Source organism: Protobothrops mucrosquamatus, unplaced genomic scaffold (assembly GCF_001527695.2).
Source record: "Protobothrops mucrosquamatus isolate PMUCROS unplaced genomic scaffold, P.Mucros_1.0 scaffold2649, whole genome shotgun sequence".
In the NCBI taxonomy this organism is placed as follows: Eukaryota; Metazoa; Chordata; class Lepidosauria; order Squamata; family Viperidae; genus Protobothrops; species Protobothrops mucrosquamatus.
In genome coordinates this window covers 119,747-146,453 of record NW_015388700.1, presented here as the reverse complement: position 1 = coordinate 146,453, position 26,707 = coordinate 119,747, and the positions used below count along the sequence as shown (strand labels likewise).

The 26,707-nt window shown below is 57.1% G+C and overlaps 1 protein-coding gene across 1 annotated transcript; it reads right to left on the bottom strand.

Moving 5' to 3' along the window:
• Positions 1-11,114: 11,114 nt before the first annotated feature.
• LOC107296119 (protein-glutamine gamma-glutamyltransferase E-like) lies at positions 11,115-23,554 on the bottom strand. The gene is made up of 13 exons (XM_015825464.1): positions 23,548-23,554; positions 20,059-20,232; positions 19,342-19,584; positions 18,945-19,063; positions 18,191-18,319; positions 17,927-18,104; positions 17,681-17,816; positions 15,826-15,929; positions 15,484-15,726; positions 13,113-13,409; positions 12,555-12,712; positions 11,607-11,731; positions 11,115-11,295 (listed from the first exon to the last, which is right to left on the bottom strand). The coding sequence occupies exons 1-13, from the start codon at positions 23,552-23,554 to the stop codon at positions 11,115-11,117; spliced, it is 2,094 nt and encodes a 697-aa protein (XP_015680950.1).
• Positions 23,555-26,707: the final 3,153 nt, after the last annotated feature.

Sequence of the window (26,707 nt, the reverse complement as noted above, 5' to 3'; positions counted from 1 at the left end):
GGTGGCCAGCCCCCCCCCCGCAACCGAGCCCTCCTCCTCCTCCGCTGCTTCTTCCTTCTCCTTTTCTTCAGGAAAGCAGCCCCGAGGGGCCCATGCGTGAGCTGGTCCTTCTGGCCCCGAGTGGTCCTCCCATCTGGAGGAAAGAACGGACCAAAACAAGTGCAAGGGATGAAAGGGGGGGGGCACATCAGCGTTTGGGAAAAAAATGGCCATTCTCCCAGCCCAATTGGAGTTGCTCCCGATGCCACCAGGCCCTTCCAACCACGAGCCCCTCAGTCTAGTCGCCGAGGGGCCGCTCCGTCCTGCCTTCTCTAGCTCTCAAGGCTGCCCCATCTGCCTGCCCTCTCATCGCTCCCCTCCCCCCCCAGAGTGGGGTCTCCCGGCCGGAGCCCTCCAGAGAGCCTTCAGCCTCTCTGGGCAGCTTGAGGTCCCCACAGCAGCCGGGGAGGATGTTCTGAGCAGGAGCCTTTCACACCTGGGGGAGGGGAGGGGGAGGGGGAGGGAAGACCCTTCCCCCTCAGCACAGCTAGGGGGCGTCATCAGCACCAGGCAGGGTGGGCTTGCCTCCCTGTTCCCCTACCGAGGCTTGCCCGGCCAGTGTGGGTGGGGCTGGGGTGTTCAATCCCTTCTCTCTTGGTTCAGCTTTAGAAGCAGCTTCTGTCTCCCCCAGTGAGAAGCATTTCTGGGGGGGGAGCCCTGGGAGAGGAGAGAAGAGAAGCGCCCCACCCCATCTGCCTTCTGCAGGAAGTTTTGCATCTGGCTCGCATTCCCCCCCCCATCACCCCTTTCCCAAGCCCCAGATGTTCTCACCTGGTCTGGGGGAAGGCCGAAGCCCCCAGCCTCCTCTGTGCTGGGGGGGGGCGTGATGCTGGTGGAGTCAGGCCAGCCCCTTTTCACCCCAGAGTGGGCCCTTTTCAGGGCTGCCACACAGGGTGACCTCTTTATGGAGTTCTCTCCCAGGAGGGGGCGTTAGTTCCAGAAGAAAAACAACTCAGAAATAACCAACCCAGCGCAATCAGTACAAAGCATCGCTAGAGCACACAAACAGTTAAAGCCCTTCAAAGCACCTTAAGTAAATCCGAAAACCCAGCAGCCCAAGGAGAGAAAAAAAACCAGAGTCACCTGCAACATGCATGTAAAGGACTGAAGCGGCTGCGACGCAGGACAGACGGGCGGAAGACGGGCAGGGCTCATCCCTGAACGAAAACAAGCAGCAGGGAGATCCGATGAAAACCTCCCCACACATATGGACAGTATCAGCCACAGGGGAAGAAGCATCCTAGACCAAGCCGAATCCAAAAATGCCAGGAAATTCCTGGAAACTTGGCATTTAGACAAATCAGTCATCACTAGATAACGTAGAGATAAACCAGATTTATACATCAGAGACAATAGAAAGGCTAAGAAGGAAACAAAAAGAACAATCCTATCTAGTGGCCCAGATCCAGATAAGCAGGGATTAACACCAGACAAACAATACCTTAATAAAGAACCACCAAGGAGAAAACTACACCCACCACCAATACAGGCAGGGCAAGCTACTGAATATAAACAGGGAGAAAACCGTACACTCGCACTGATAATGTTACCTAGTTGGGTCATGAAATGTCTGCAAGAAAACAACCAAGCTCAGAGAGCCCCAGGGACCCCCCCCCCCAGTTTCAGGAGACTCAGACCCAACAGTGCAGACTTGAGGTTGGGGGGGGTTATGTTGCCCCAATGGGCATCACTGTGCACCTATTTCAGCTGGATGGCGTTTGCCAGGGGGCCGACCCATCCTTCCCACATCGTTTTGGGGCTTCTTCCCCCTTCCCTGCAACCCAGACAATAGTGCCAGATCATCCAGCTGCTGGTGATAAATGGTTAACCGGTTAAAAAGTAACAAATCTCCCCCTCCCAGGACCCTCCTGGGCTTCTCCCCCTCCTCCGCTTCCCTGGGTTGAGACAAGGCCACCAAAGCTCAGCACCCGGCCTGGGTGGCCCTGGGGAAGAGCCACGGACTCAGGTGTCCCAGCTGGGGCCTCCTTGGCCTGCAGGTCTCCCCGGGCTGGATGAAAGGTGCCCACCTGCAGTGACCCTGAGTGGGCTTTGCTGTGCCGTCGGATCATCCCGCGCTGGGGCTGCTGGCCGGTGCCACAAACCCTCCTGGGCAGGCTGGCCCTGCTGTGAAAGGGCTACTGGGAGGAGAGAGGAGGGTCCCGAGCAGGGGCTGAAGCCCTTGGGATGCAGAAAGTGGGGCTGGGGGGAATCTGACCCCTTCCTCCTTCCTGTTTTTCGGGATTCTGTGGAGAAAGAGGCCAATGGGAATTCACAGAATCCCAGAGGTCTTCTAGTCCACCACCCCCCCCGGGCAAAGTCAGCCATCTTCAGTTCACCCCAGACCAATGACTGGCCAGTCTTCCTTTGGGGTCCTCCAGAGATGGACCCCTCCCCACATGGACTCCTGAGCTTTCCTGACAAAATTATCCAGGACAGGCACCCCTCCTTAGTTGGGGGTGAGCACTCCCACCGGGGTCTCCCCTCAGCCACCACCGAGAATGATGACAGACCCTCTCCCCGGCGGGTCCTGTGGGTGGGGAGGGGGCAGAGCTGCCCTGTGTCCCCCAGAGCAGATCCACTTTGCCTGTCTCTGTGGCTCTCCACTTCTCAGCCTCCCTTCTGCATCGTGAGACCAGGGCTGGACACACAACTCCAGGGGGGCTCTGACCAGGGCAGCAGAGACTGGGACTGTCCCTTCCCGTGGCCTGGATGCCGTTGACCAGAGCTCTCTCAGGCCACGTTCACGAGCGGAGGGAAGGGAGCCAAGGCATCTCCAGGAAGGGCAGAAAACCTAAACCTCAGGCTAAGAGTCCAAAAATAACCACAAAGTAAAAAACGAAGCCAAAGAGAGTGTAACTAATGTTTAATTGCACACTGCCCAGAGTCGCTCCGGAGTGTGATGGGCGGCCTCCACAGGTGATAAGTAAACAACCAAGAAAACCCAATAAATCGGTTTGCCTGGAGAAAGTGGTGCAGCCGTCCCGGGTGTGGATGGGCAGAGGCAGAGGGCTCCTTCCCTGCCCTCTTGAGAAGGGAAATGGGGCCCGCTGTTGGGCAGTGCCCCATGGTCACGGAATTGCACAGGGGTGCGTTTGTGGTTGTGCCCAAAGCTGGACTGAGGGGCAAAAGCAAAATGGCGGCGCCCATCCCAAATAGCGCCAGGTGAGAAAAAGCGGCCCTGCTTCCAGCTGCAGGGGGGGGCTGCCAAGGGGAGGGGACTGCAGCCTGGGAAGGGGGGCGAGGGCAAGGGGGGCACCTTGGCACCCGGAGGCTGCCGAAGTTGCAGAGCAGGAAGGGGAGGATAAACTATGGACAGCCATATTTTAGGGCAAGTTCATTTTGCAGTCCTGTGGAACCGCCACAGAACCCCGATCCCGTCCATCGGCTTCCCTCGGAGCGCGGCTGATCCAGGGCTGCGGAGGAGGAGGAAGGCCCGGCAGATTCTGGCTGGGCGTGGGCCTCCCCGAACGGAAGGGGCCAGGCTGAGCGGCGCCCGAGACGGAGCCCACGGGGCGCTTCTGGGAGCTCAGGTGACCCGGGCCCGGCCGCCCCATTCCCGGGGACCTGGGAGAGCCCGGGAGGCGGCTGGGCGCCGGAGAGCGCAGCGGGCGGCCAGCGGAGCAGGGGCTGAGCGGGGCCGGCCGTGGCCCCAGCCGGAGGGCGCTCAATCACGGGGTCCCCCGGGGGAGCAGCCCGGGCCGCCCGCGGAGCCAACCCGAGCCGCCCCAGGGCGGAGGCAGCCGGAGGGCCGGCGCTGCGGAGGGGGAGAATTGGGGAACTGCTGGCGAGGCAGGAAAAGCAGCGCCCGGTCAGCGGCCTCCGCCGAGAGCCCAGCCGCGCCTGAGCGGGGCCGGCCCGGAGGGGCTTCCCGGAACGTTCGCCCAGAACCTTCGGGCTTGGGGGTCGCTCGACCGCGCTCCCTGAAACAGCCTCGGGGGGCTCTTACGGTTTCAGGGCTCCCCTCCGCCTATCTACGGGGCTGGGATTGGCTTCCCGCGAGCCCCGGCTCGGCTCGGCTCTCGCCTGCCGCATCCCGGCCTTTAATCGGCCCGACCCCCGCGGCTCCCTTCCCGCCCGCCTAACGGGGAGGCGGCTGCTCGGCTTCTCGGGCTCCGCGGTTTCTGCCGAGGCCTCCTGGCCTTCCCTTGGGGGCGACCCTCCCCTCCCCCCTCCGGACCCAGGCAGCCAGACAGCGCCGCGCAAACGAAGCGGCCCTCGGGGGAATTCCGGCGGCGTCCAAGGAAGCGCGGCTGATTCACCGGGAGGATGCAGCCGGGGCGCTGAAAGCAGCCGGGGCTGCCCAGGAAGCCTCACTCACTCGGGGGGGGGGACCCGGGCTTTCCACGGGCGGCCACTCCCGCCGCTGAGTGTGCCTAAGGCAAACACCGGGGGACCCGGAGGCCCCGCCCGCCCTTCGGCCGGAGCTTATTTCAGACTTTCGCATCGCCCCTCCGGGCGGCTCGCGAGCGAAAGATAAAAGCACGTTTATGTACAATAAAAATATTGCAACCAAGATATTTAAGTCAAAAATATTAGACACCCCCCCGCCCCGTAATTAAAATTACCCCACCCTATCCTAGCACTCGGGGGAAGGGCCGAGCCTCAAGCGCTTTCTGGAAGGTTAAAAGGGGGGAGGAACTGCCGAAATCCAAGGGGGAAGGGTGCTCCGCAGGGCGGGGGCCGCCAGGGAAAAGGTCCCATCGGAGGGCAACATTTTAAGGGGAGGGACCAGAAGCTGCTTCCCCCCCCCCCCCCCCGATCTGGTAGGGGAAAAGAGTCCTGCAAATCACCAGGCACCCTGCCATATATGTAAAAGCCAGCGTTGGTTATAAGAGAGGAAGCTGTATAAATGTTTTCAGTGAATGAATGAATGAATGAATAGAATGGAATGGAATGAATGAATGAATGAAATGAATGAATTAATGGAATGAATGAATGAATTAATTAATTAATGGAATGAATGAATGAATGAAATGGGAAAGAAATTTGGAGCTGGTGTAGCTCACGCTGCCCAGGTATAACATGGGTATTAGATGGGTGAATCTAAGTCATTGCCTGTCCTGCTGCCTACTGGTTCAGTGGTGGTTTCTGAGTGGTCTTCAAGGGCAGCCCCGTGGAGAGCGTGTGGCAGTGACCGAGACATGAGCCAGGCTTCCCGGCCCAGGAAAGGATGAAGCTGGCACAGAGGAGAAACCTGTGCAAATGCCTCCTGCCCATGACAGCCACCGGCTCTTTCAGGGCTCTTTCAGAGAGTCCAGCAGGACCCCAGATCACAGGCCAGCGAAGTCCAGGAGACCGCCACCCCACCCGGAGTAAAAGAGGACATGTCACCTGCCCCTGGGGGGCCCAGAGCCCGGAGCCCCTCTGCCTTTGCCGGGTTGAGCTGAAGCTGCTTCGGTGCTCTGTCCCGGCCTGAACTCCGGCTGAAAAGGCTCAGGGAATCCGCTCACGGGGGGGGGGGGGAGCTGAGCACCCCCACCCTCTCAACAACCTTCCCTTAAAAAAAAGAGTGGGGGAGGAGGTTGGGGCAACCCTTGGCAGTTCTCGGGGGCAGGGGGGGTCTCTCCACACCTTCCGACCTCGCCCTGCTTCTTCGCTGATCTTTCCTCTGCTCTGGCTGGTGCCAGCGTTGAGCGGGTCCATCTCCAAGTTCTTTGGTGTGGTTTCCTGGTTTCCTTAAAGTGATAAAGGTGGGATAAAATCTAATGGTGATTTCAGATTCATGGACCTTCACGGTCCAAAAAGGCCTCCCCTTTTAGGGGAAATTTATCTTCTGAACAGGATGTGTAAAATGTTGGGGGAAAAGAATGCTAATTGTGGCCTTTATATCAGGGGTTCTCACCCTTGGCAACTTTAAGAGTTGTGGACTTCAACTCCCAGAATTCCTCAGCCAGCAAAGCTGGCTGAGGAATTCTGGGAATTGAAGTCCACAACTCTTAAAGTTGCCAAGGGTGAGAACCCCTGCTTTATATTTTTAGGTATTGAAACAAGTTGGATGATAAGTGCTAGTAAACAACAGGTTTAAATTGTCAAGCGGCACTAAATGAATTTTCTTGGATTGTGTTTACTAGCTGTGTGTGACAAACAAAACATTTTGACTTTGATAGAAGATGGGGTGGATTTTCTCAAATACTGTAACAAAACCCTCCATTTTTAAAAAAAGGCTAGAAAAGTGAATGATTTCTGAAACTGAGAATTTTTTTTAAAGAAAGGATAAGCATGTAATATATCTAATGAGATTTAAAGGTAGTTTTCAGTTTGTGCTGCTGTTTCTTTAGAATTAATTAGCCCTCTTTCAAAAATCCTGGAGCACTGGGGAAATACCTGAGGATTGGAAAAGGGCTGATGTGGTTCCCATCTTCAAGAAAGGTAAAAAAAAACCAGACCCAGGAAACTACAGACCAATCAGTCTAACATCAATACCTGGGAAGATCCTGGAAAAGATCATCAAAAAACAGATCTGCGAGCAAGTAGAAGCAGACAAAGTTATAACTGGTAGCCAGCACGGGTTTGTTAAAAACAGATCATGCCAAACCAATCTTATTTCATTTGTTGACAAAGTGACTAAACTACTAGACCAGCAAAATACTGTGGACGTAGTATACTTAGACTTCAGTAAGGCATTTGACAAGATAGACCACAACCTACTCTTTGGTAAACTAGAAAAAGGTGGAATAGACAGACAGCATCACCATCAGATGGATCTGTAGCTGGCTGGCAAACTGTACTCAACGAGTAGTCCTCAACGACACTACATCCACATGGAGAGAAGTAAGCAGTGGGGTACCACAAGGTTCCGTCTTAGGCCCAGGACTCTTCAGTATCTTCATCAAATTTGCAGATCACACCAAACTGTCAGGAGTAGCTATCACCCCAGAAGACAAACTCAGGATCCAAAAAGATCTTGGCAAACTTGAACAATGGGCCCTATCCAACAAAATGAGTTTCATTGTGGAGAAAAGCAATTTTTTACATTTAGGCAGGAAAAATCAAAGGTACAGCTACAGATTATCCGAGACCTGGCTTAAAAACAGTAACTGTGAGAGGAACCTTGGAGTCCTAGTGGACGATCACTTGACAATGAGCCAGCCGTGTGCAGCAGAAGCCAAAAAAAGCTAATACAATCCTGGGTTGTATAAACAGAGGTACAGAATCAAGATCACGTGAAGTATTAGTACTGCTTTATAAAACCCTAGTCAGACCACACCTGGAATCGTGCATCCAGTTTTGGTCACATTACAAAAAAAACATGTTGAGAGTTTGGAAAAAGTTCAGAGAAGAGCAACTAAGATGATCAAAGGCCTGGAAACTAAAACATACAAAGGACGGCTGCAGGACTTGGGTTTGGCTAGTCTAAAGAAAAGGAGAAACAGGGGTGACATGATAGCAGCATTCCAGTATTTGAGGGGCCGCCCCAAAGAAGAGGGGGTCAAACTATTCTCCAAAGCACCAGAGGGAAGGACAAGAAACAATGGTTGGAAACTAATCAAGGAGAGAAGCAACCTGGAATTAAGGAGAAACTTCCTGACAGTGAGGACAATTAACCAGTGGAACAGCTTGCCTCCAGAAATCGTGGGCACCCCATCACTGGAGATCTTTAAGAAGAGACTGGACAATCGCCTGTCTGAGATGGTATAGGTCCTCCTGCTTGAGCAGGGGGTCAGACTAGAAGACCTCCAAAGTCCCTTCCAGTTCTATTCTATTCTATTCTATTCTATTCTATTCTGTTAACATATAAAAGAATAAAGTAAGTAAATGCCTGCCCTGCTTATAGCAGCGTGCACAAAGACCGTGTTTCAGAGCATCTCAAGAGAGACCAGAGCTGTTCTCAAGGCAGATGTCGGCCTCCTGCCTCTTCCTGAAAGTTAAACAGATGCAGCTGTTTAAAGCTTCGGAATAAGAAAGCAGGGAGGGAGGCGACTTCCCTTCTGGCTGATTCAGAGCTCCAGAATTGTTTGCCTCTAACGTTGTTAATAAGGTCCCAAAACACGATGAACTTGTTCGGCCTGGGCCAGAGGAGGCTGTGACTCGCTTAGCTCTCCCTTTGCGACGGTTGTTCTGTCTCTTGACTGCCGCTTGGGGGCTCCCCTGGGCCGCCTCGGATGCTCTGAACGGCCTTTTCCCAGCCAAGGTCGCGAGCGCTGCCGTCCAGCAGACAGAAAAGGGGGTCCCGGAGAGCTCGAGACATTTGGGGGCGGAGGAGACAGGAGCGGAGCTCTTCGGCTGCCAGCGCACAAGGTGAAGAAAAGGGGCCGGCCCAGGAAAAGCCGGAGGGGGGGGGGGGAGAGGCCTTGCTTGGCCCCCCGCAGAGAGTCTGGCAGCTAGGCAGCAATTTGGCAGGTTGCTAATTAAGAGCCGCAGCGGAGAGGCTGTGCTTCCAGTCTGGGCACCTGCCTGCCTACCTGCCTGCCTGCCTACCTGCCAGTGCAAGCCCAGCTGCCCAGCATACGCCGGGCGAGGCTTCGCAGGGAGGGAGGCTGGCAGCGAAATCAGCCTGGCTCGGAGGGAGGGCAGGGACTGACCCACGGCTGGGACTTGGGGCTGCCCTTCGCAGTTGAAGGAAAGCTGCTGCTTGAGCGAGAGGCGGCACCACAGGCGGTGGGGATCATGCAGCCGCCGCAGCCGCCGCCGCCCTCGGAGGGAGCCCAGGATGCGGAGGGCAGCCGGCTCCAGGAGGTTCCGGGTGGGCTCAGCCGGGAAGGGGCCTGGGAGGAAGGGGGAGCAAAATGCAAGCCCAGCAAACTCCGTAGTAGTTCCTCCTCCGGATGTATTTTTTTTTTTCCACCAGGGAGGTGAGCCAAGTCAGTTGGTGCTTTTGAGGCAGCCGGGAGCCCCTCTTTCCCTCCCCCCTTTCCTATGAGGAGGGGGGGAGGGAAATAAGCCAGGGCCTCCCATGTCCAGCCCCTTCCCCGCGTCTGACATCCTTGGGGGTCTCGATCAGCTCCTCAGGCAGGAGGACAATAACCAGCAGCCTGAGACTTAGAGAGACTTGACATTAGGAGCCTCCTGGCCGGGGTGGGGCGGGTGGGGCGGCTGCAAAGCAGTGGGGTGGGGGGTTTCCAGCCACGGTTGGGCAGCTGGGATGATCTGAGGATTCCTGCCCTGAGCAGCGGCTTGGACTGGAGACCTGCCCAGTTCTCACTGTGCAGTGGAACAGGCAGGAGTCCTGGACTGTTTGCATTCTTGTCTGGAAACAGTCGGGCACATCTGCAGCAGATGTAAAGTTGTGGCAGACCGGAAGTAAAGGGCCGGAGCAGTGATGGCTGCCCTGTGGCCGAGAAGGGAGGAGAAAGATTATTAGATGCTGCAGCAGGAAGGTGCAAAATACGGGGCACCCAGAGGGAAGATAAAGCAGGCTGTGAACTTTCAGAGGAACAAGGAACAAGGAAGGACTGTGGAATGGGAAATAGGGTGGGGGAGGGGGTTCCCGAGGGTCAGGCAGCCCACAGTCTGGCTACGAGGGTCAAAGCATCTGTGCACTGACCACACCGATCTGCTTGTCAAGCCAGGATCGAGGATCAGGGGTGTGATAAGCTGACTTCTAAAGCTGATCAAGTCCCCTGGCAATTATCTCCCGGGAGACGAGTGGGCTTCCTTGGGTGGTTGGCTGGTCACTGTGAGATCAGGCTGCTGACCGGATGGGCCGGGGGGGGGGGCGGTCTGATCCAGCAGGATTCGGCTTTTGTTCTCCTCTCTCTGTTTATTCTTCTAGGGACCAGCGATGCTGTGACGAACAGCTGCGGCCGTTCAGCATCGCATGAACTGGGAGGGCATCTCGGGAGCCCGAGGACTCGCACAGACTTCTTATCCATTCCTCCCTTCCATGGAAGAGGAGCAGAAAGGGAGAGCAAATGCTGAAGGACCGGATACTGATGTGCCATCTGGTCTCTGCCCCCCTGGCACAAGTTATCTACCTGATGGGTTGCTGGCCCTCCAGGCTTGCACTCAGGAGGACGACCGAGCGGGATTTGGCAGAAGAAGAGACCCTGGCCCAGACGGCACCGAGGACGGTTTACTGGAAGCTTCCTCTCTCCCGGCTTCTTCCCACCAGGACGCTCTCCCAACTCAACGGCCTGTGTTTTGTTTTTCTTGAGTGGGGGGGGGACACTTCCAAACAAGGTCACAGCTGCCCACTGTTTCTACTCCCCAGTAATGTTTGTGGGACCAATAAGGGAGACTATCTGTGGCTCAGGGTTGACACGAGGGGTCCTTGGTGCTCTCCGAGGTTGGTGGCTTTCTTGCAGACGTTTCATGACCCAAACTAGGTAACATCATCAAATCATCATCATCATCATCATCATCACTAGAACTGATGATGTTACCTAGTTTGGGTCATGAAACGTCTGCAAGAAAGCCACCAACCTCGGAGAGCACCCAGGACCCCTCGTGCCAACCCTGAGCCACAGATAGTCTCCTTGATGGGCAGCGAGGGAGGAGCGTGTTTTCCATCCTACTTTGGGCCAGAGAGGAGCTGCAGAAGGCGGGCAGATTTGGGCGCCCCGTGCAGCTGCAGGCGGGCTCTGGCCTGGACAGGCAGGGGCCCAGGCTAAAGGGTCCCCTGCCAATGAGCCCTCCCCCAGGAGAGCCCCCTCTTCCCCCCCCCCCGCCCGCCCCAGGCACAGCCGGGGAAGGGTGACTGCGGGAGAGAGTCGAGAGAGGGAAAGGAGCAGGGGTGCGCCCAGGGGTGCCACCCGTGGCTGTGCAGCAAGTATTTACCGAGAGGCCACCTGCCTGGGCGGCCAGACCCACCAGCCCCGGAGTGAAGAAGCCACATGGTCCCCGCGGAGCGTCTTCCAGCAGCACCTGAGCAAGTGGCCAGCTGGCCGAAGCGGAAGGAAAAGCGTAGCTCACGCTGGGTCCAGAAACAGACCGGACCGAGCCCAGCCTGGAGGCTGAGCCCTGGGAGGGAGGGCACCGGTGGCCCCACCCCACCCCGCTGCTGACTCCCTGCCTTCTCTGAGCTCTGGAATAAATGCACGGCGGCAGCAGCTCTTCAGCTGGGACAAAGCTTTAATGGCAGCCTGGGCACAGGAGAGGTGCTTCCCTCCCCACATCCCCTCCCCCCCCCGTGTGGGCTAGGCGGTGCCGGTGGTGGTGGTGGTGGTGGCAGCGGCAGCCACCTCCATAAGCACAAAGCTCTTGACGTGGTGGAATTTGCTGCAGGAGAAGTCCACGTGCAGCTGCATGGCTCCCGTGCGGCGAGGAGTGAACTCAAAGTAGATCTTCGACCGCTCCCCGGCTGCCAGATCTGCCACGCTGGAGCAAGAGGGGGGGGGAGAAGGGGGAGGGGAGTGAGCTTCCCGGCAGGAGCCTTTGGCCGGAGGAGTCGCTTTGGGATAGTGCCAGCTTCCCTTCACCCGCTGGAGGTGAAGAGCCCAGCCCCCCCCCCTATCAGCTGAGAGCCAGATGGGGACAGTGTGGAGAGGGGCCCTGGGCCCAGCCCCAGAGTTGCCAGCCTGGCCTTCGGGGGTGGGGGGGTGGGATGTTCCACCCTTTGCCCTGGTGGGGCAACTGCCAGGCAAGGGTGGGTCTCTGCTACCCTCTCCTCCCCCCCCAGTCCCACATACTTGATCTTGATGGCCTGGCCCATCAGGGTCACCAGCAGCACACAGTCCTTCACGGGCTCAGGAAGGGGGTTGGCGTAGGCGATCTCCAGCGTGGCTGGTGTGTTGGCAAACACCTTCGGAGGAACCTTCGGAGGAGAGCAATGGGTCAGCCCGGCGCGTCTTCCCAGGGCCACAGAGCAGGGCTCTCGGACACCCCTCCCCCGCCCATTCTCAGATGCCAGGCAGGGCAGAAGGGCCGAGGGGTGGGCGGGGGGCTAGGGGGTCTCTTCATTCTTTCACTGGAGGTAACTTTTTCTTCCACCCTTAGCACAAATGGGAGCCCTGAAAAGAAGACCCTCCTCCCGCTTCCCCTCCCTCCTCGATCCACCCTGGGAGCAAAAGAAGATCTCTTGCTGGCTTTGAAGAGCAGGACTCAGAAACTCATGGCAGCCAAACCAACCACCTTTTCATCTTTAAAATATACTGAAATGCCTCCGAAGGATCCAAAACCTGAGATTCTGCAACATCATGGCCAGTTTTTGCCAGTTTGGGCAAGTTAAGGATGGAAAGGGAAGCGGTTTGCCTCCTGTTCCCTGCCGGGAACCCAGAGGAATTGCCAAGCCGCCAGACCCCGTTGGCTGCTGAGCGTCCGCCCAGGGCCTCGGGGGAAGAGAGGCCCGTTCTTCTGCGGGCTGAGCCCAGGTCAGCCTGGCTTTCCAGCAGAGAGCAGAGCAGAGCAGAGCAGAGCAGCTCAGCCGGCCGGCCCCAGCTAGGAGAGGGCGGGGCCAGCAGTGCCAGCATCTCACACGGAAGCCACTCTGGGCTGGACACGTGGCCCTGAGGGGTCCTTGGGACCACAGACGGGGACCGCTGGGGATGGACCGATGGCCACAGCCAGGATCAGGGCTTGAAGTTCTGGCTGCAGACATGGGCTGTGTCTGTGTGTCTGTGTGTCCAAGAGCTGCTTACCACAATGGAGAGGTTTGGGCTCTCCAGAGTGATGGCCTTCTCCACCAGCAGCTTCACGCCCCCGGGCACGTCGCACAGAGCGGTCACCAGCAGCTTCTTGTCGTCAGTCAGGGAGTTGCCGTAGTGGCCGTAGGTGATCCGCAGGGGAAGGTACTTCTCTGGAAGCCAGGAGACCCCAGTCACAGGCCTGGCCCGGAAGGAGCTCTCCCCTCCTCCTTCTCCTCCTCCTCCTCCTCTGCTTCGGACCACTCAACCCCTCCCCCTCCTGCCCCCCCCAACCCTCCCAGTTCTCCCCAGGACTCCTCCGCAGACCGGGCCACCTGAAGCTGCTGCCTCCCCGGCCGCCCTCCCCNCGCCCAGGCCGGAGTCCTGCTCCCCTGCCCAGACGCCGGCTTGTGGCTGCCGGGAGCCTTGCCCTGCCTGCTGGCTACGGGGGGGGGGGGAGGCATGACTGAAGGGGCGGGCAGGGCAGTCCCGCGCTTGGCTGAAGCTCCCGCTGCCTCGGGGTGGGACCGGCGGGCTCCCCCAGGCGCGCTGCGCCCTCGGCCGGCGGGGTACCTTCCTTGCCGCCCAGGTGGAGGCTGGTGGCCTCCTTCAGGATCTCCTTGACGGCCCGGCGGGTGTAGAGGACGCTGGAGACGCTCAGGTTGATGGCGACCTTCTTGGGGGAGTCGGACAGGTTGGAGAGCGAGAGGATCAGGTTGATGTCCTTCCCCAGCACCGGCGGCTGCGTCAGCTTGAACTTCCCGAAGAGCTCCGGGTGGGAGACCAGCTCGGAGGCGGCCGCTTCGGAGGGGCTGGAGCCCGAGAGCAACATGCAGGCTTTCCGGTAGACGCTTCTTTCCTCGGAGGAGCCTGGGGGGGGGAGGGAAAGCAGCTCAGCCCCCCCAAATGCTCTTCCCTGGCGGGGCCCCCGAAGGGTCCGGTCTCCGCCTGGGAGCCTTTCGGAACCGCGGCTCTTTCCCGCCGGCTAGCTCGGCCCGGGCGGCGGGAAGAGTCGGGGCGATCTGGCTGCTGGGGGGCGGGGGCGGGGGGGCCTTCTAACGGGCAGTTCCGAAGCTCCTTTGGCGGAGCCGAGAAGTCCCGAACGGCGAGGCCGCCTTTCCCGAAGCCCTCCGGCTGCCTCTGGGCCTCCTTGCCCCCCCCCCGGGGTAGAGCCCCCCTGGCCGGCCACTGAAGCCGGCGCGAAGCCCGCCGGCTCCTCTCCCAGCCACCGGGGGGAGATGAGGAGGCAGAGGCCGCTTGCAGGGCCAGCCAGGTTCCCACCCCAAAGGCCTCCGTCCCCCGAACTCAACCTGAACGCGTGTCTGCAGTGATTGCATGTAACTAAGGAAATATTGTGTTGAGTAGACATTGCAATTATATTGAGCCCTCCTTCCCCCCCCCGCGCCTTCTGCAGAAGTCCCCAACTAGGGACTCAGCAGGAGAGTCTGAGCCGGAGAGCGCCCGATCCCTGAGATTCCCCACCCACCCACCCACCACAAAGAGTAAGCGCTCCTTTCCCTGCAGGTGGCCGATTGTGTTGCGGAAAAGCAGGGAAGAAGCAGGGGGGAATCTGCAGGAGAGCCGGACCACGCCGCCCCCCCTCCCCATAGCTGGGCAGCCTCCCGTGGGGCCCAGGGGATTCGCCTGGGGGGCACCCAGCATCCTCCCCTGCTTCTGGCTTTCCCAAAGCGGGTCCATAGGGAGGTCCGAGAAGTAGTTGGACTGTCCAGCCGGGGCTGCCCAACCGCAAAGCAGGCGACCCTTTGCCTGCCTGCAGCCCCCTCGGAGAAGGGGGCTGCGCTTGGACACGGGCCAGGGGGGAGGCTGATCGGGCAGCTGATGGTGGAAAGGGGGTTATGGCAAGCCAGGCAGGGGTGGGGGAGGGGGGTGTCCAGGGCCACTGGAGAGCGATCCTGGATGTGGAATAAGATACATTCAAGCTGCCGCTTGCAGCAGGATTTATGCATTGGAAATGTGTGATGTAATTATATCATTTACTAAGCTATTTATAATTACGGGCCACCCAACACGTAGGGATTCTGGCTGGCCCACAAGATAAAAATAAGAGAAGGCAGAGAATGGTGTCCCAAGTGCCCATAACCCACTGCCATAGCCCCCTCCTCAGCCAAGGCCTGGGGAGAGAGCCCAAGGCAGAGGGGGGCTGGGCAAGTGGAACCCCTGAACCCTATTCCCAAGACCAGCCCCTGCCTTGGAGAAGGCACGCTTCCTCGGCCCCGCATGGTGACAGAGGCGGGATCCTGATTGGGACTTCCCAGTGGGGTGGAGAACAGCAGCCAGCCTCAAGGGGGCCTTCAAAGCCCCCCCCCCAGCATTTTGAATGGCATCTGGGAGCTTTGGGGAGCCAGTGCTGGTCATGCAGCCAAGGTGATATGTGCCTTGCCCACGAGTGCCTTTACTGCCACATTTTGGACCCCTGTAGCTTCAGAGGGGCAGGTGTGGAAGGCCCATCCCGGTCCCTGCCTTGCTGGGATGCTTCTGGAGCCAGGCATGCAGGTGCCAGGCATTGGGCAAAGCACCCCCACCTCCTGCCTCCCCCCCCAGCTTGTAGACTGATCACCTTGTCCCTGGTCCGTATGCTCTTGCATTAAGCGCAGCCCAGCAGCTCTCCAGTTGCCGTCTGCTCTGAAATCCACGGTTTCCCCTGCCTGGCCTGCTCATCAAAGGGGGGGGCACCTCGCATCCCCTGGCAGATCCTTTGGCTGCCCCAGCAATGCGCTTTGCAGGACGCCCCCCCCCTCTGCTGCCGGCAGAGATTCCTCCAGATGTTGGGATAAATGTCAGCCGGAGGGACAAAGTGGTGGGGTCAGTTTCACTGGAGGTCTTGCAAGAGAGGCTGCTGGATACCCCCGAGCAGGGCGTGGGCCAGGTGACCACCGCCTCCCTTTTAGCCCCGACTCTTGGACCGCCATTCCGCAAACCTAACCTTCAGGAAACTTGTAGTTGTTGGTCACGTCCACCCGCTGGTTGCTGCCCACAGCTTTGGTGCTCAGGGCCCTGCCGATGGAGCAGGTGTCGCAGTAGGCCTTCACCCGCTTCCCGTTGCTCTGCACGACCCACCGGTTGATGTCGGCGTTCACCTCGGTGTAGACGAAGGCCGTGTCGTAGTTCAGCTTCACGTCCCCTTGCTTGACTGCCATGACCGAGGCCGGCCCGCACTGGTACATCCCTGCAGGAGGAGGAGCAGGATGGGCTCTGGGGCTCTGGGAGGATGGGAGTTGCACTGGGGCTCCAGCCAGTGGGGGGGGGGCAGCCCACCTGGACTTACCTTGGCTCCTCTCTTGCGGGGTGGCATCGATCACTTGCCAGCCGCAGTACGCGTTGCCCAGGTCCCTCCGGACAAACCAGCTTTCGTTCCAGACGTGGTAGTCCCTGAGGATGGAAGGCAGAAAGGAGGCCAGGCTGGAGCCCCCGATAGCCCCGGCGGTCTCCCGCCCAGAGGAAGGATTTCGCCCGGGAGCCCCCTCCCCCCTGCAATGGTTTTAGGGCTGGAAATGTCTCCCAGCCACAACTGAGCCCCAGTCTGCTCTTTCAGCACTTTAGAATAAAATAGAATAGAATAGAGCTGGAAGGGACCTTGGAGGTCTTCTAGTCCAGCCCCCTGCTCAAGCAGGAGAACCGATACCATCTCAGACAAGTGACTGTCCAGTCTCTTCTTAAAAATCTCAGGTGATGGAGCGCCCACGATTTCTGGAGGCAAGTTGTTCCACTGGCTAATTGTCTTCACTGTCAGGAAGTTTCTCCTTAGTTCCAGGTTGCTTCTCTCTTTGATCAGTTTCCAACCATTGTTTCTTGTCCTGCCCTCTGGTGCTTTGGAGAATAGGTTGACCCCCTTTTCTTTGTGGCAGCCCCTCAGATACTGGAACACTGCTATCATGTCTCCCCGAGTCCTTCTTTTCTCTAGACTGGCCAAACACAAGTCCTGCAGCCATTCTTTGTATGTTTTAGTCTCCAGGCCTTGGATCATCTTAGCTGCCCCTCTCTGATTTTTTTTCAAAGTCTCAACATCTTTTTTGTAGTATGGTGACCAGAACTGGTTACAGTATTCCAGGTGTGGTATTACTAGTGTTTTATAAAGTGGTACTAATACCTCACGTGATCTTGATCCTATGCCTCTGTTTATACAACCCAGGACTGTATTAGCTTTTTTGGCTGCTGCTGCACACGGCTGGCTCACGGTCAAGTGATCGTCCACTAGGACTCCAAAGTTCTTCTCACAGTTGCTGTTTTTGAGCCAGGTCTCGCCCAGTCTGTACTTGTACCTTTGATTTTTCCTGCCTAAATGTAAAAGTTTGCTTTTCTCCACATTAAATTTCATGTTGTTGGATAGGGCCTATTGTTTAAGTCTGTCAAGATCTTTTTGGATCCTGAACTTGTCTTCTGGGGTGTTGGCTACTCCTGCCAGTTTAGTGACATCTGCAAATTTGATGAGTTCCCCTTCTATTCCCTCCTCTGAGTCATTGATGAACGTGTGAATGACTTGAAGACTTGACCGAAAGAAACACTGTATAAGTATAACCAAGGTATTTTTCTGATTCAATTCGTTTTAATTTTTTCCCCTTCCTTTCTCCCTCCCTTTGCTGCCCCAACGAAGAGGGGGGGGGTCAACCTCTTCTCCAAAGCGCCTGAAGGCAGGACAAGAAGCAACGGATGGAAACTCACCAAGGAGAGACCCAACCTAGAACTAAGGAGAGATTTCTTGACAGGGAGAACAATTAACCAATGGAACGAACGGCTTGCCTTCAGAAGTTGTGTGAGGTTTTTAAGAAGAGAGGGGCGCTGACATTCCAGCTGCCGTATAAAGGGCTGGGGGGGTGGATTGGGGAGCTCTTAGAAGGATGACCCCCCCTCCCGGTTCTGCCTGAATTCTCCCACCACAGGGAGACCGGGGACCACTCTCTCTCTCCATTCGGATGCAAGGTCACCCCACGTGCTTCACCCGCAAATCTCTCGCATGGGGCCTCCAAGACACGGATCCCCCAGTGGGCTGACCGCTCCTGCCCCACTGCCAATGAAAGCATCTTCCCGGCTGGAGGCTCCAGTCCCTGCCTGGTTGTGTGGAACCTGCTACAGGGCTAAACCCACAAGCTCTCCTCCTGCCCCAGCCAGGTGCCCGTCCCTACCACACGGAGTCTTGTCCCATCTTGAGGCTCTTTCCGGCAGGATCGTAGTATTTATCTATACTCAGGTTTGAGTTCGAATCGTGGGCAGAATTGAAGTTTGTGACCAGACGCGTCGGGATCCCCAAGCATCTCAAGACTGGAAGCGAGAGGAACACAGAGTGCGCCAGGGAAGCAAAGCTGCCCCACCCAACAGATGCCACCCTCTGGGCTGGCCTGTGGACGCTCCCTTTGCCAGGGCTTACGTACCGGTGCCCGTCACGCCAGCAAAGACCCAGCACTGCCCGTACTGGACAGGCCTGTAGTTGCCTTGCGCCCACTTCCTCAGGATGGACACGCTGCCGTCCCACCGGGAAGGGTTCTCGTGGTGGGCAAAATCCTCGCTCCACTTGCCCTCCAGCACCCCGTTGTCGTCATTGCCGTTGACCTGAAGGGTGGCAGAAGCCATCAGGGAGAGGGCAGAGGCGGGTGGGCCAAGCCCCCCGGTGCCTCCTGTGCCCCCTTTTCTCATACCATGGAGCTGACGACGCGTCCCACGTACCGGGGGTCGCTCCGCCGTGAGGCGTCACCTGCTGGGTCCTGGCGGTGGTAGAGGCTCAGGTGCAGCAGGTGAAGGCAGATGTTGAGGATGTTCTCCTGAAACTGGAGGACCCAAGAGAAGATTTGCCACTCAGCCTCCCACGAGGGGGAGGGCCCCAGGAGAACCCTGGCAGGATAGGGGACGCCCCTCCGTGCCTCCCCCTGCCCCAGAGGGAGCCTTGCCCCTCTCAGGCCTCGCCTGAGGGCTCTGAGGAGGTTTCCCCTTCAGCCTCTGTGAGCCCCCCCCCAGAGCAGCCCCTCCGAGGGCCACAGGGGAGGCTGAGGTCCTGGCGAGAGGCTTTCACTGGGGATGGCGGCCCGTGGCCTCCGTGGCATCGCCCCATGTGCCACGCCTGCTGGAACCCGACCGTGGGTGTCCAGCTGAGGAAAGACCAAGTGCTGGCCTGGGCGGCATGCAAGCCTTGCGGAAAGCCTTGTCTCGGCCCATGGAGCGGGACGCTTGGGGGGGGGGCAGGCCAGCCGCAGGACTCTCCTTGTGGCAGGCAGAGCAGGCCGAGGGGGGCACCCCCTGGGTGAGACCAGTTTGCCCTGCGTGGTCCGGGGGCAGCACAAAGAGACGAGGGGAGGCCTCTGAGATGGCAGTTCCCCCCCCAGCCGTAAACTGGGTCAAAGGAGCACCACGGGGCCCCAGAGGCACTGACTGGCCCTTGCCACCCCCGAGGGCTACCTGGCCAAAGTACCATCCTCGAGCTTCAATGTACTTGGCATTGCCCACGAAGATAATGCCATTTTCATTCAGGACGTATTCTTGCCTCTCTGCCTCGTTGGCCATAAAAACCAGATCCCCTGCAGGGAAGAAAGAAGGGGTGAAGAGCCCCCACCGTAGCCAACCTCTGCTCCCCCCCACCCCTGACAGCCGGGCCCTCCCCATTCTTTTCAGACCAGGCTGGGTCCAGAGCCTCCGAGCCTCCTGGCAGCCCTTCTGCCTCCGGCCTCCTCCCCCCGGCCTGGTGCTGAGCCCCCGAGGGCTGGTGCTGGCAGCGCAGGGCGGAAAGGAGACGGGGGGGGCGGCCGCCTGAGAAGGGTTGTGCTGGCCGAGGGGGCAGCCAGGCGCCCCTCCTCACCTGTGCACCAAGGGTTGAAGAGCAGAACAAACTTCCCCAGGAACCTGGTCGCCACCTGGTTGCCACAGGTCACTTGCAGGCTCAGCCTATAGCGGCCGATGGCCGCTTTGCAGGAGCTGCACATGGAGAAGTTGATGCAGTTGCCGTCACCCGATGTCTGCACCGCGCACCAGGTCCCTCCGACCAGCTGGTTGGAGAGGGCAAACCCACACCTGGTGTGTTGGGCCTCGGAAGGGCCTGGGCCTGCCGGGGACAAGAGGGACAACATGGGGGGGGGGGAAAGCCCAGTTGAACCCCACAAAGAAGCTCCAGTGGGTGCCCAGCAAAGAGCCCTCCCCTCCCCTGCTGGGCTCCTGGTGGGGAGTGAGGCCCTCCTCCCCTGCCCACCAAGGGGGCCTCCCCTTCCTTTCCAGCCCAGGCTGTTGGGCCGGGCGGGCTTTCTCCACTGGGTTCAAAGGGGCCACGGATGGGAACTGGGGTATCCAGGGGCCTCCTTGGGTGGTCCATGCCGAGGAAGGGGTGGGATCTGATGGTTCCTGAGGTCACCTGAGGGATCTGCTGGCTGGCCCGGGAATTGCCCCGAGGAGGGGAGCACTCGAGGGCGGCAGGGCAGCTGGAGCTGAGAAGCTTCCTGTAGCAGAATTGTGCCCCCACCCACCCCCCAACTCTGCAACCTGTGGCATCGACCTCTCTGCAGAGGGGGCTGGGGGCCCTTACCCGTCTCTGCCACGAAGGCCAGGCTCTCCCCCGCCTGTAGAGCCCTGTTGAAGTACAGTTTGAAGTCCATCTTCTGCCCACGGCGGGCGCACAGCTCTGTGCCAGCAAAGCAGTTGGTGTGATGCGCCTGGGAATTGCTGGGCACCTGCCAGTTGATTTGCGTCGGGATCAACTCTGCACGGCGAGAAGGAGAGACCAGCGCGAAACCTTTTGACCTGCCTGCTGGCCGCCTCCGGGCCTCACTTTGTGACCCTGGGGGGGCGGCAATGGGGGTGCCAAGCCTCCTCTCCCTTCCCGTGGGCTGTGGGATCAGATCCCTGGAGGGAGGGGAGCACCCCAAGTACAACCTTTCTTATTTGCCCAGGTAGTCCTCAACCTATGACACCATTGAGCCCGCAAGTTCTGTTGCTAAGTGAGATGTTTGTTAAGTGGGTTTTGCCCCATTTTATGACCTTTCTTGCCACAGTTAAGTGAATCACTGCAGTTGTTAAGTTAGTCACACGGTTGTTAAGTGAATCTGGCTTCCCCACTGACTGCTTGACAGGAGGTTGCAAAAGGGGATTGTGTGACACACCCACCCCAGACGCCGTGACCGTCATAAGTACGAGCCGGTTGCCAAGCATCAGAATTTTGATCATGTGACCACGGGGAGGCTGCGACAGTTTGTAAGTGTGAAAAATGGTCATAAGTCGCTTTTTTCCAGTGCCGTTGCAGCTTTGAAGGGTCACTAAATGAACCGTTGTAAGTCGAGGGCTGCCTGTGTTTTGCTCACTAATCAGCTCCTCGTCCATCAGTCATTTTTTCATACAGAACTGACAAGACAGTGAATAACACCAGGTCCCCTGCTCGGGAAGGGGGTTGGACTAGAAGACCTCCAAGGTCCCTTCCAGCCCAGTTATTCCATGTTCTAAATACACAATATTTGTATTTGTATTCCCAACATTTGTAAAAATACAGGAACTGCTGGGTAAGCGGATTACATCAACTTGGAAAACTACTCGGCAAAAGAAGAAGACCGGAGACAGACACAACAGTCCAGAATCGACTATTCCCTGAATAAACATTTGTGTCAAGGCTGCTAACATCCGACAAGCAGATGGAAATGCAGCCCTCTTTTCTCTTTCGCTTTTAGGGTTAGAGTAGATGATGCTGGGAGGGGAGGGATGTGGATCAGAATCCAGCTAGTCATAACAACAAAAACTCAGCCGAGGGAATCAAGGTTATTGCGCCCAGAGCCCCCCCACACCTCAAGCCAATTAGGGAATGTGATTTATGGCTGTTAATTGGAGGAGGGAATTGTGCTTTGCTACTTTGTGGGGGGGGGGATTCAGTTTTTGGCTTTAACTATGTAGTGCCAAAGCTTTGTTTCTCAAATAAAAGATTCCTTAAGGTAAACAATGTCTCCAAGTTCTTTTAAAGAGTTTCATCTGTTGGAACCATGACAATTTGTTTGAATATGGCTAAAAGAACAGAGAATTTTGAACATAAAGGGGCCTTATAACAAGAAGGATAAGACATTTAAGTAATATAGTATGTTTTATAATATATGAAATGTTAAAATAGGTTGATGTAACTTTTATTAATATAAGTGAAATATAAACTGATTAAAAAGGATTATATCTAGATACTATGAGATAGATAAAAAGTATAGTATTTTTATAATGCATGACATAAAATATTGGGATGCTGTACCTAAATGGGAAAATTTGGACAGTTAGATGACTAATATGAAGAAATTATGACTGATAAGAATTGGATTGAATATAAGCAAACAAAAATTATAAAAATAGGATGCATGCTGAACTAATGAGATGATGGTTATGAGAATAATATAGGCTGAAAAAAATGTTATATAGAGAGATTATTATTATTTGTATAAATATAAAAAATGCCTATATCCTAATCATTTATATATTGAAAATATTAAGAATTATATTTTAGCTAAGGTTGAAGAAGGAGAATACAAATGGGAGAAGGGAAGATCAAAGAAATATATAATTAATTAATATATTAATTATGGAATTATCAAATTTAATTATTATTGTTTGTTAATTAATTATTATTGTCCTTTTTTTCTTGTTAAAATATAAACCAAGGCAATACACTGTACACCAGGCACTGGAGATTGTTATAGTTAAAAACCAATAAAATATTTATAAAAATAAATACACAATATTTGACAAACACATCTGGGATGCCTTTTTTTCTTTTTGTTCTCCTCTAGATTTCTTTGCTTTGCCATCACTGTTTCTTTGTCTTATGCTGGTTTTGCTTTGTATTTTTTTTGGGGGGGGGGTTGTCAAAAAGTTTTAAGAATTGTTAAAAGTTACCAGGAGTCAGGTGGCATATATAAATTTGATGCATTATTATTGTGATAAATGATAGAGAACATATGAAAAGCTGTTAGCAGATGAGGCAACATAAAATCAATTCCAGCCCTTGCGGCGGTTTGTGGCGTGTGTCCCTGAGCCTGATGTGAACATTTATCTTGGCCAACAGCATCTCCTCCTGGGGGCAGCCCTCGACTTTCAGGTCCCGCTCCCCAGAAGTGAGGGCTCTCACGGCGGGCGTTAAGGAGAGCCCTGGTGAGGGGCTGGGGGCTGAGGGGCCGAGTGATGTTCCCACCCCACATCCCTCCCTCCCCCTCCTGCCCGGGGACTTTCCAGAGAAAGGCAGATTTGGCAAAGGCAATGATGCCCCCCCCCAAATTCCCCCAGAGGCATGGCCAGGGCTCTTTCGGGTTGGGGGGGGCATGGGCATCTGGCAGGGAGCAGGCAGCAACTGGCTGGCAGGAAGACCCCACCAGAAAAATGGGGCCAGAAGCCGGCTGTGTGTTTGTGTGTGCCTACAAGACCCTGCCTGCATGCTGCTTCCCCCCCCTGCTCCGACTTCCTCTCCTCCCCCCCCCGCCCCAGGCAAGGAAAACCAAAAACATGGAAGGTAAGAACTGACCTCCGACTGACCAATGAATCGCCCTGTGCCGAGGGAGCAGCAGTAGCAGCCACTCCGGCATGTGCCCCACTGAGCCGGTGGGACAGTCCTCTGCCCCAAATGGGGGGGGGGCTGGAGAGGCTGCGGGTGGTGGGGGGACAGACGCTGGAGGAGAGACCATCCCAGGCCTGCAGTGCCTGGCAGGGGACTGGCCCAGCCGCCCGTGGCACCAGAGCACCCCGGGAACCGAGGGTCCCTTTTCTAGGAGGAAGGCAGTGCCACGACCCAGCCTGGCTTCAGCCCGTGACCCGGGAGGGGGGGGGCTGGAAGGGTGGCTTTAGTCTTCCCGGAGGCTCCTCGGTTGCCCAGACGTGGTGCCAGGCTCAGTCTCCGGCACGGCTGGAGAAAGTCCTTGGGGAACTGGGCTAGGACCTGGCAAGGGAGCTCCTAACGCTCTGCCGCTTCACCAGCCGCCGGGGCCAGAGGTGCCAGGCAAAGCCACGGCTCCCTCGGTCTCTCCTGGCCAGCCGGGCGAAGGGAGGCCCCAGCCGCACTCACCTTCCATGGCTGCTGCTTCTCTTCAGCACTTCAGCTGGGGAGGCTCTGGCGCATTCCCTCGGCGATCGCCACTGGCCCGAGTGAGATGCCAGGCAGCTCCTGCTGATGCCTATAAAACGATCCGAGGGCAATTAACCGGTTCCTCTAATAGGCGCAGCACCAATTTTCCTCCTCAGTGGGAGGTGTGCCCGGGGGAGGCGAGGCCGTCCTTTACACTCAGAGGAAGCACATTCCCAGCCAAACTGGATTTCCTCGGTGGAATTCCAAGGCCAAGAGTCACCCCCCCCCCACAAGACAAGGAAGTAGGTGGGGAGGAAGAGGCCGCCAGAGGAAGTGTGGCGCGACACCTGCTCAGGTGCGCCCATTCACAGGGCTGCCACTTCAGACAGGCTGCATTTACACCCAATTATCCCTCCGCTCTGGGGCAGGTGCCTCTCGTCTCCACGCCCTCCCGTCCTCCTCGCCCCCAGGAGTTTGGGGGGCCACACAGGCGCTGCCCCGCTTCTCCCCCCCCCGGGCTCGAGGGAGAAGAGCTTCAGGGGTGCTCCAAGCCAGAACACGACAAGAGGCTGAAAATCACCCAAGGGGCCTCAGGACCCCCGGCCTGCAAATGCCCTTGTGCCGCTCCCACACGGTGCCCATCGTTGCCTGCCCCTCCCCCCAGATTTTCCCTGTCATTGTTGGGAGGGAGCAGGGGCTCCCCTTTGTCTTCCCAGCCCACGGATGGACGTGGCTTCTGACACCCCCCCGTGGCCTTGGTAAGAATGGGAGGAGCCATTAGGCCTGAAAGCCCTGAGCCTGGGGTGGGATGGCGGGGGATGCTTGAGTCAAGGGTGCAGGAGCCCCTTCCGGGCTGCAGGGCCCGTTGCCGAGGCCCAGACTCTGGAGGGGAGAGCAGCGGCTCCCTTCTCCCAGCAGCTTCAGGGAACGTCTCCCTGCCCACAAAGTCCTACAGGTCATCGTTTTGATTTGGCCCTTTCCCGGTTGACGTCTGGTTCTGCTCCTACCTTCACCCAAACAAAAATGAGGGTTTTTTTTTTGTTTTTTTTTTGCTGTTTCTGCAACAGCCCTCAGGCTGACAGTCAAAGAATGCGGCACATCCCTGAGGCTTCCCTTCCTTCCTTCCTTCCTTCCTTCCTTCCCTCCCTCCCTCTTTTTTTCTTTCTTTCTTTCTTTCTTTCTTTCCTTCCTCTCTTCCTCTTTTCCTCCCTCCCTCCCTCCCTCTCTCTCCCCTACCACACCACTGGGTTCTCCTGAGGCAACTCAGTCTAGAGCTGCTTTCGGCATCACCTCCTTTCTCCCCACTGTCTTCTCACATCTCCAAATCACCTAGCCTCCCCATCTGAGGTGGGGAAAAGAGCAGGGGGGCTGGCCCCATACACCTCCCAGAAAGCCCCCTGACCCCCCCCCAACTGCCTCTTGGACACTCACCGCTTTCTGCAGTGGATCCAGCTGTGCTCTTGCAGGTGAGATGCTCCAGGAAGCACCTGCCCTCTCCTCCTCCTCCTCCTCCTCCTCCTCCTCCTCCTCCTGGTGCTTAGGCAGTTTTGGGTGTTGTTTCAGTGCCAGCTCACTCCACCCCCCCACATTACCTGCACCGCTCTGGGGGGCTCAGCCCCAGTAATTCCTTCCCACTTTAGGGATCCTTCGAACTGTGCCTTTGTGCTGCAAAGTCCCGAGACTTGTTCCGCTTCCCCCACCCACCCCACAACACACAGGCACACACACACCTTTGTTGCCGGTAGACCTGCTTGCCTCGGCTGGTCATGCCCTCCCCTCCCCTCCCCTCCCCTCCCCAGGGTGTTTCTTGGTATCTGCCTGGCTTGCCTTTCCAGTTTGGGAATTCAGCCACTGAGCTGCGGCTTCATCCTTGTTTATTTCCTGCCGACTCCAGAGGAAAACACTTTGGCTTCACCTAAACGTCACGCGGGATCCTGGAAGTCTGCCACAGTTGGGCAACCCGGGCCTCCTTCCACGCCCCACTTAATGGGCCCGATGTGGATCTGGGTCCTTCTGAGGAGGAAGCTGGCGGCTGTCCTGCCTTGCTCTCTGACTCACTGCGTGGGGTAGCTGGGCGATTCCGCTCCTGGAAGTGCCATCCCCAACAGTCACCCCCTCTGTCCCCCCTGTGCCCCACCCTCCTCTGCCCACAGACCCCGGCCACCCTCCTCCCTCCCTCCCTCCCTCCCTCCTTCCTTCCTCCCTTCCTTCCTTCCTTCCCCAGCTTCCAGACAACCAGGTGAGCCGCAATTACCTTCTTCCCAGTGCTGGAATGCTGGCGGGCAGCCAATGGCACACACTGACAGCTGTCACCTCTTGCCCACTCCTCCTGTTGTGAGCCTCATCGGGACGCTCAGAGCAGCCAGGGCTCCAGCTGCCTTTCGGGGCCACGAGGCAGAGCTGCCAGGGGCCCAGAACGCCAAAATTCGGAGCTTCCCCCCAGTGTGCCACCCAGCCCCAAAGACGCCCGGAATCCAGGCCCTTTTCCCAAATGCGCTCTCTCTCTCTCTCTCTCTCTCTCTCTCTCTCTCTCTCTCTCTCTGCCGGCATCCATCGTCTCCCTTATGGGGGGCATCCAAGCAGGACAAGTGGGAGCCTTTGGAGTGGGTTCTAACCCTCTATGCACCCCTGAAGCACACAGGAGAGGTTGCTCTGCAAGTGTGAAGGTGACATGACTGACCTCAGCCATATTCTTGCAGCCCCCTGCCTCATTTTGTTGAAACGGTGCAGTGAGTGGTTGTCCTGTCCACGTTGGTGAATGGTAGCCATTATTTCTCTCAATTCTGCACCAATTAGACTGTATCCAGAGAGTTATGCCAAGTTTTGAGCCTTGGGCATTGACAACCTGGACAGCCCTCAAGATGAGAAAGGGCTTGGAAGAAAAAACTGAAAATAGACTGTGGATGGATTTAGCAGAAAGAAATAAACAAGGCCAGGGGGAGACCTAATAGCTGCCTTGAAGTACCTGATGAGCTGTCACATGGAAGACAAAGCAGGCGTCTTCAGAGATGGTCTAGGTAGGAGATAAGAAACAAGGAGACTCCATTACAAGTCAAGATCCTTCTGTATCTTAAGCCTACCTTCTGGAGTGTTGGCTATTCCTGCCAGCTTGGTGTCATCTGCAGATTTGGATGAGGGGATAGATGGAGAACTCATCAAA

What these genes read in the sequence shown, in the direction of transcription:
- LOC107296119 (XM_015825464.1), bottom strand. An exon ending in TGCTGGCGTGACGGGCACCG is followed by an intron (nt 17,817 to 17,926) that starts GTACGTAAGCCC and finishes TCTCGCTTCCAG; the next exon opens with TCTTGAGATGCTTGGGGATC. An exon ending in CCACCTGGGCGGCAAGGAAG is followed by an intron (nt 12,713 to 13,112) that starts GTACCCCGCCGG and finishes CCTGGCTTCCAG; the next exon opens with AGAAGTACCTTCCCCTGCGG.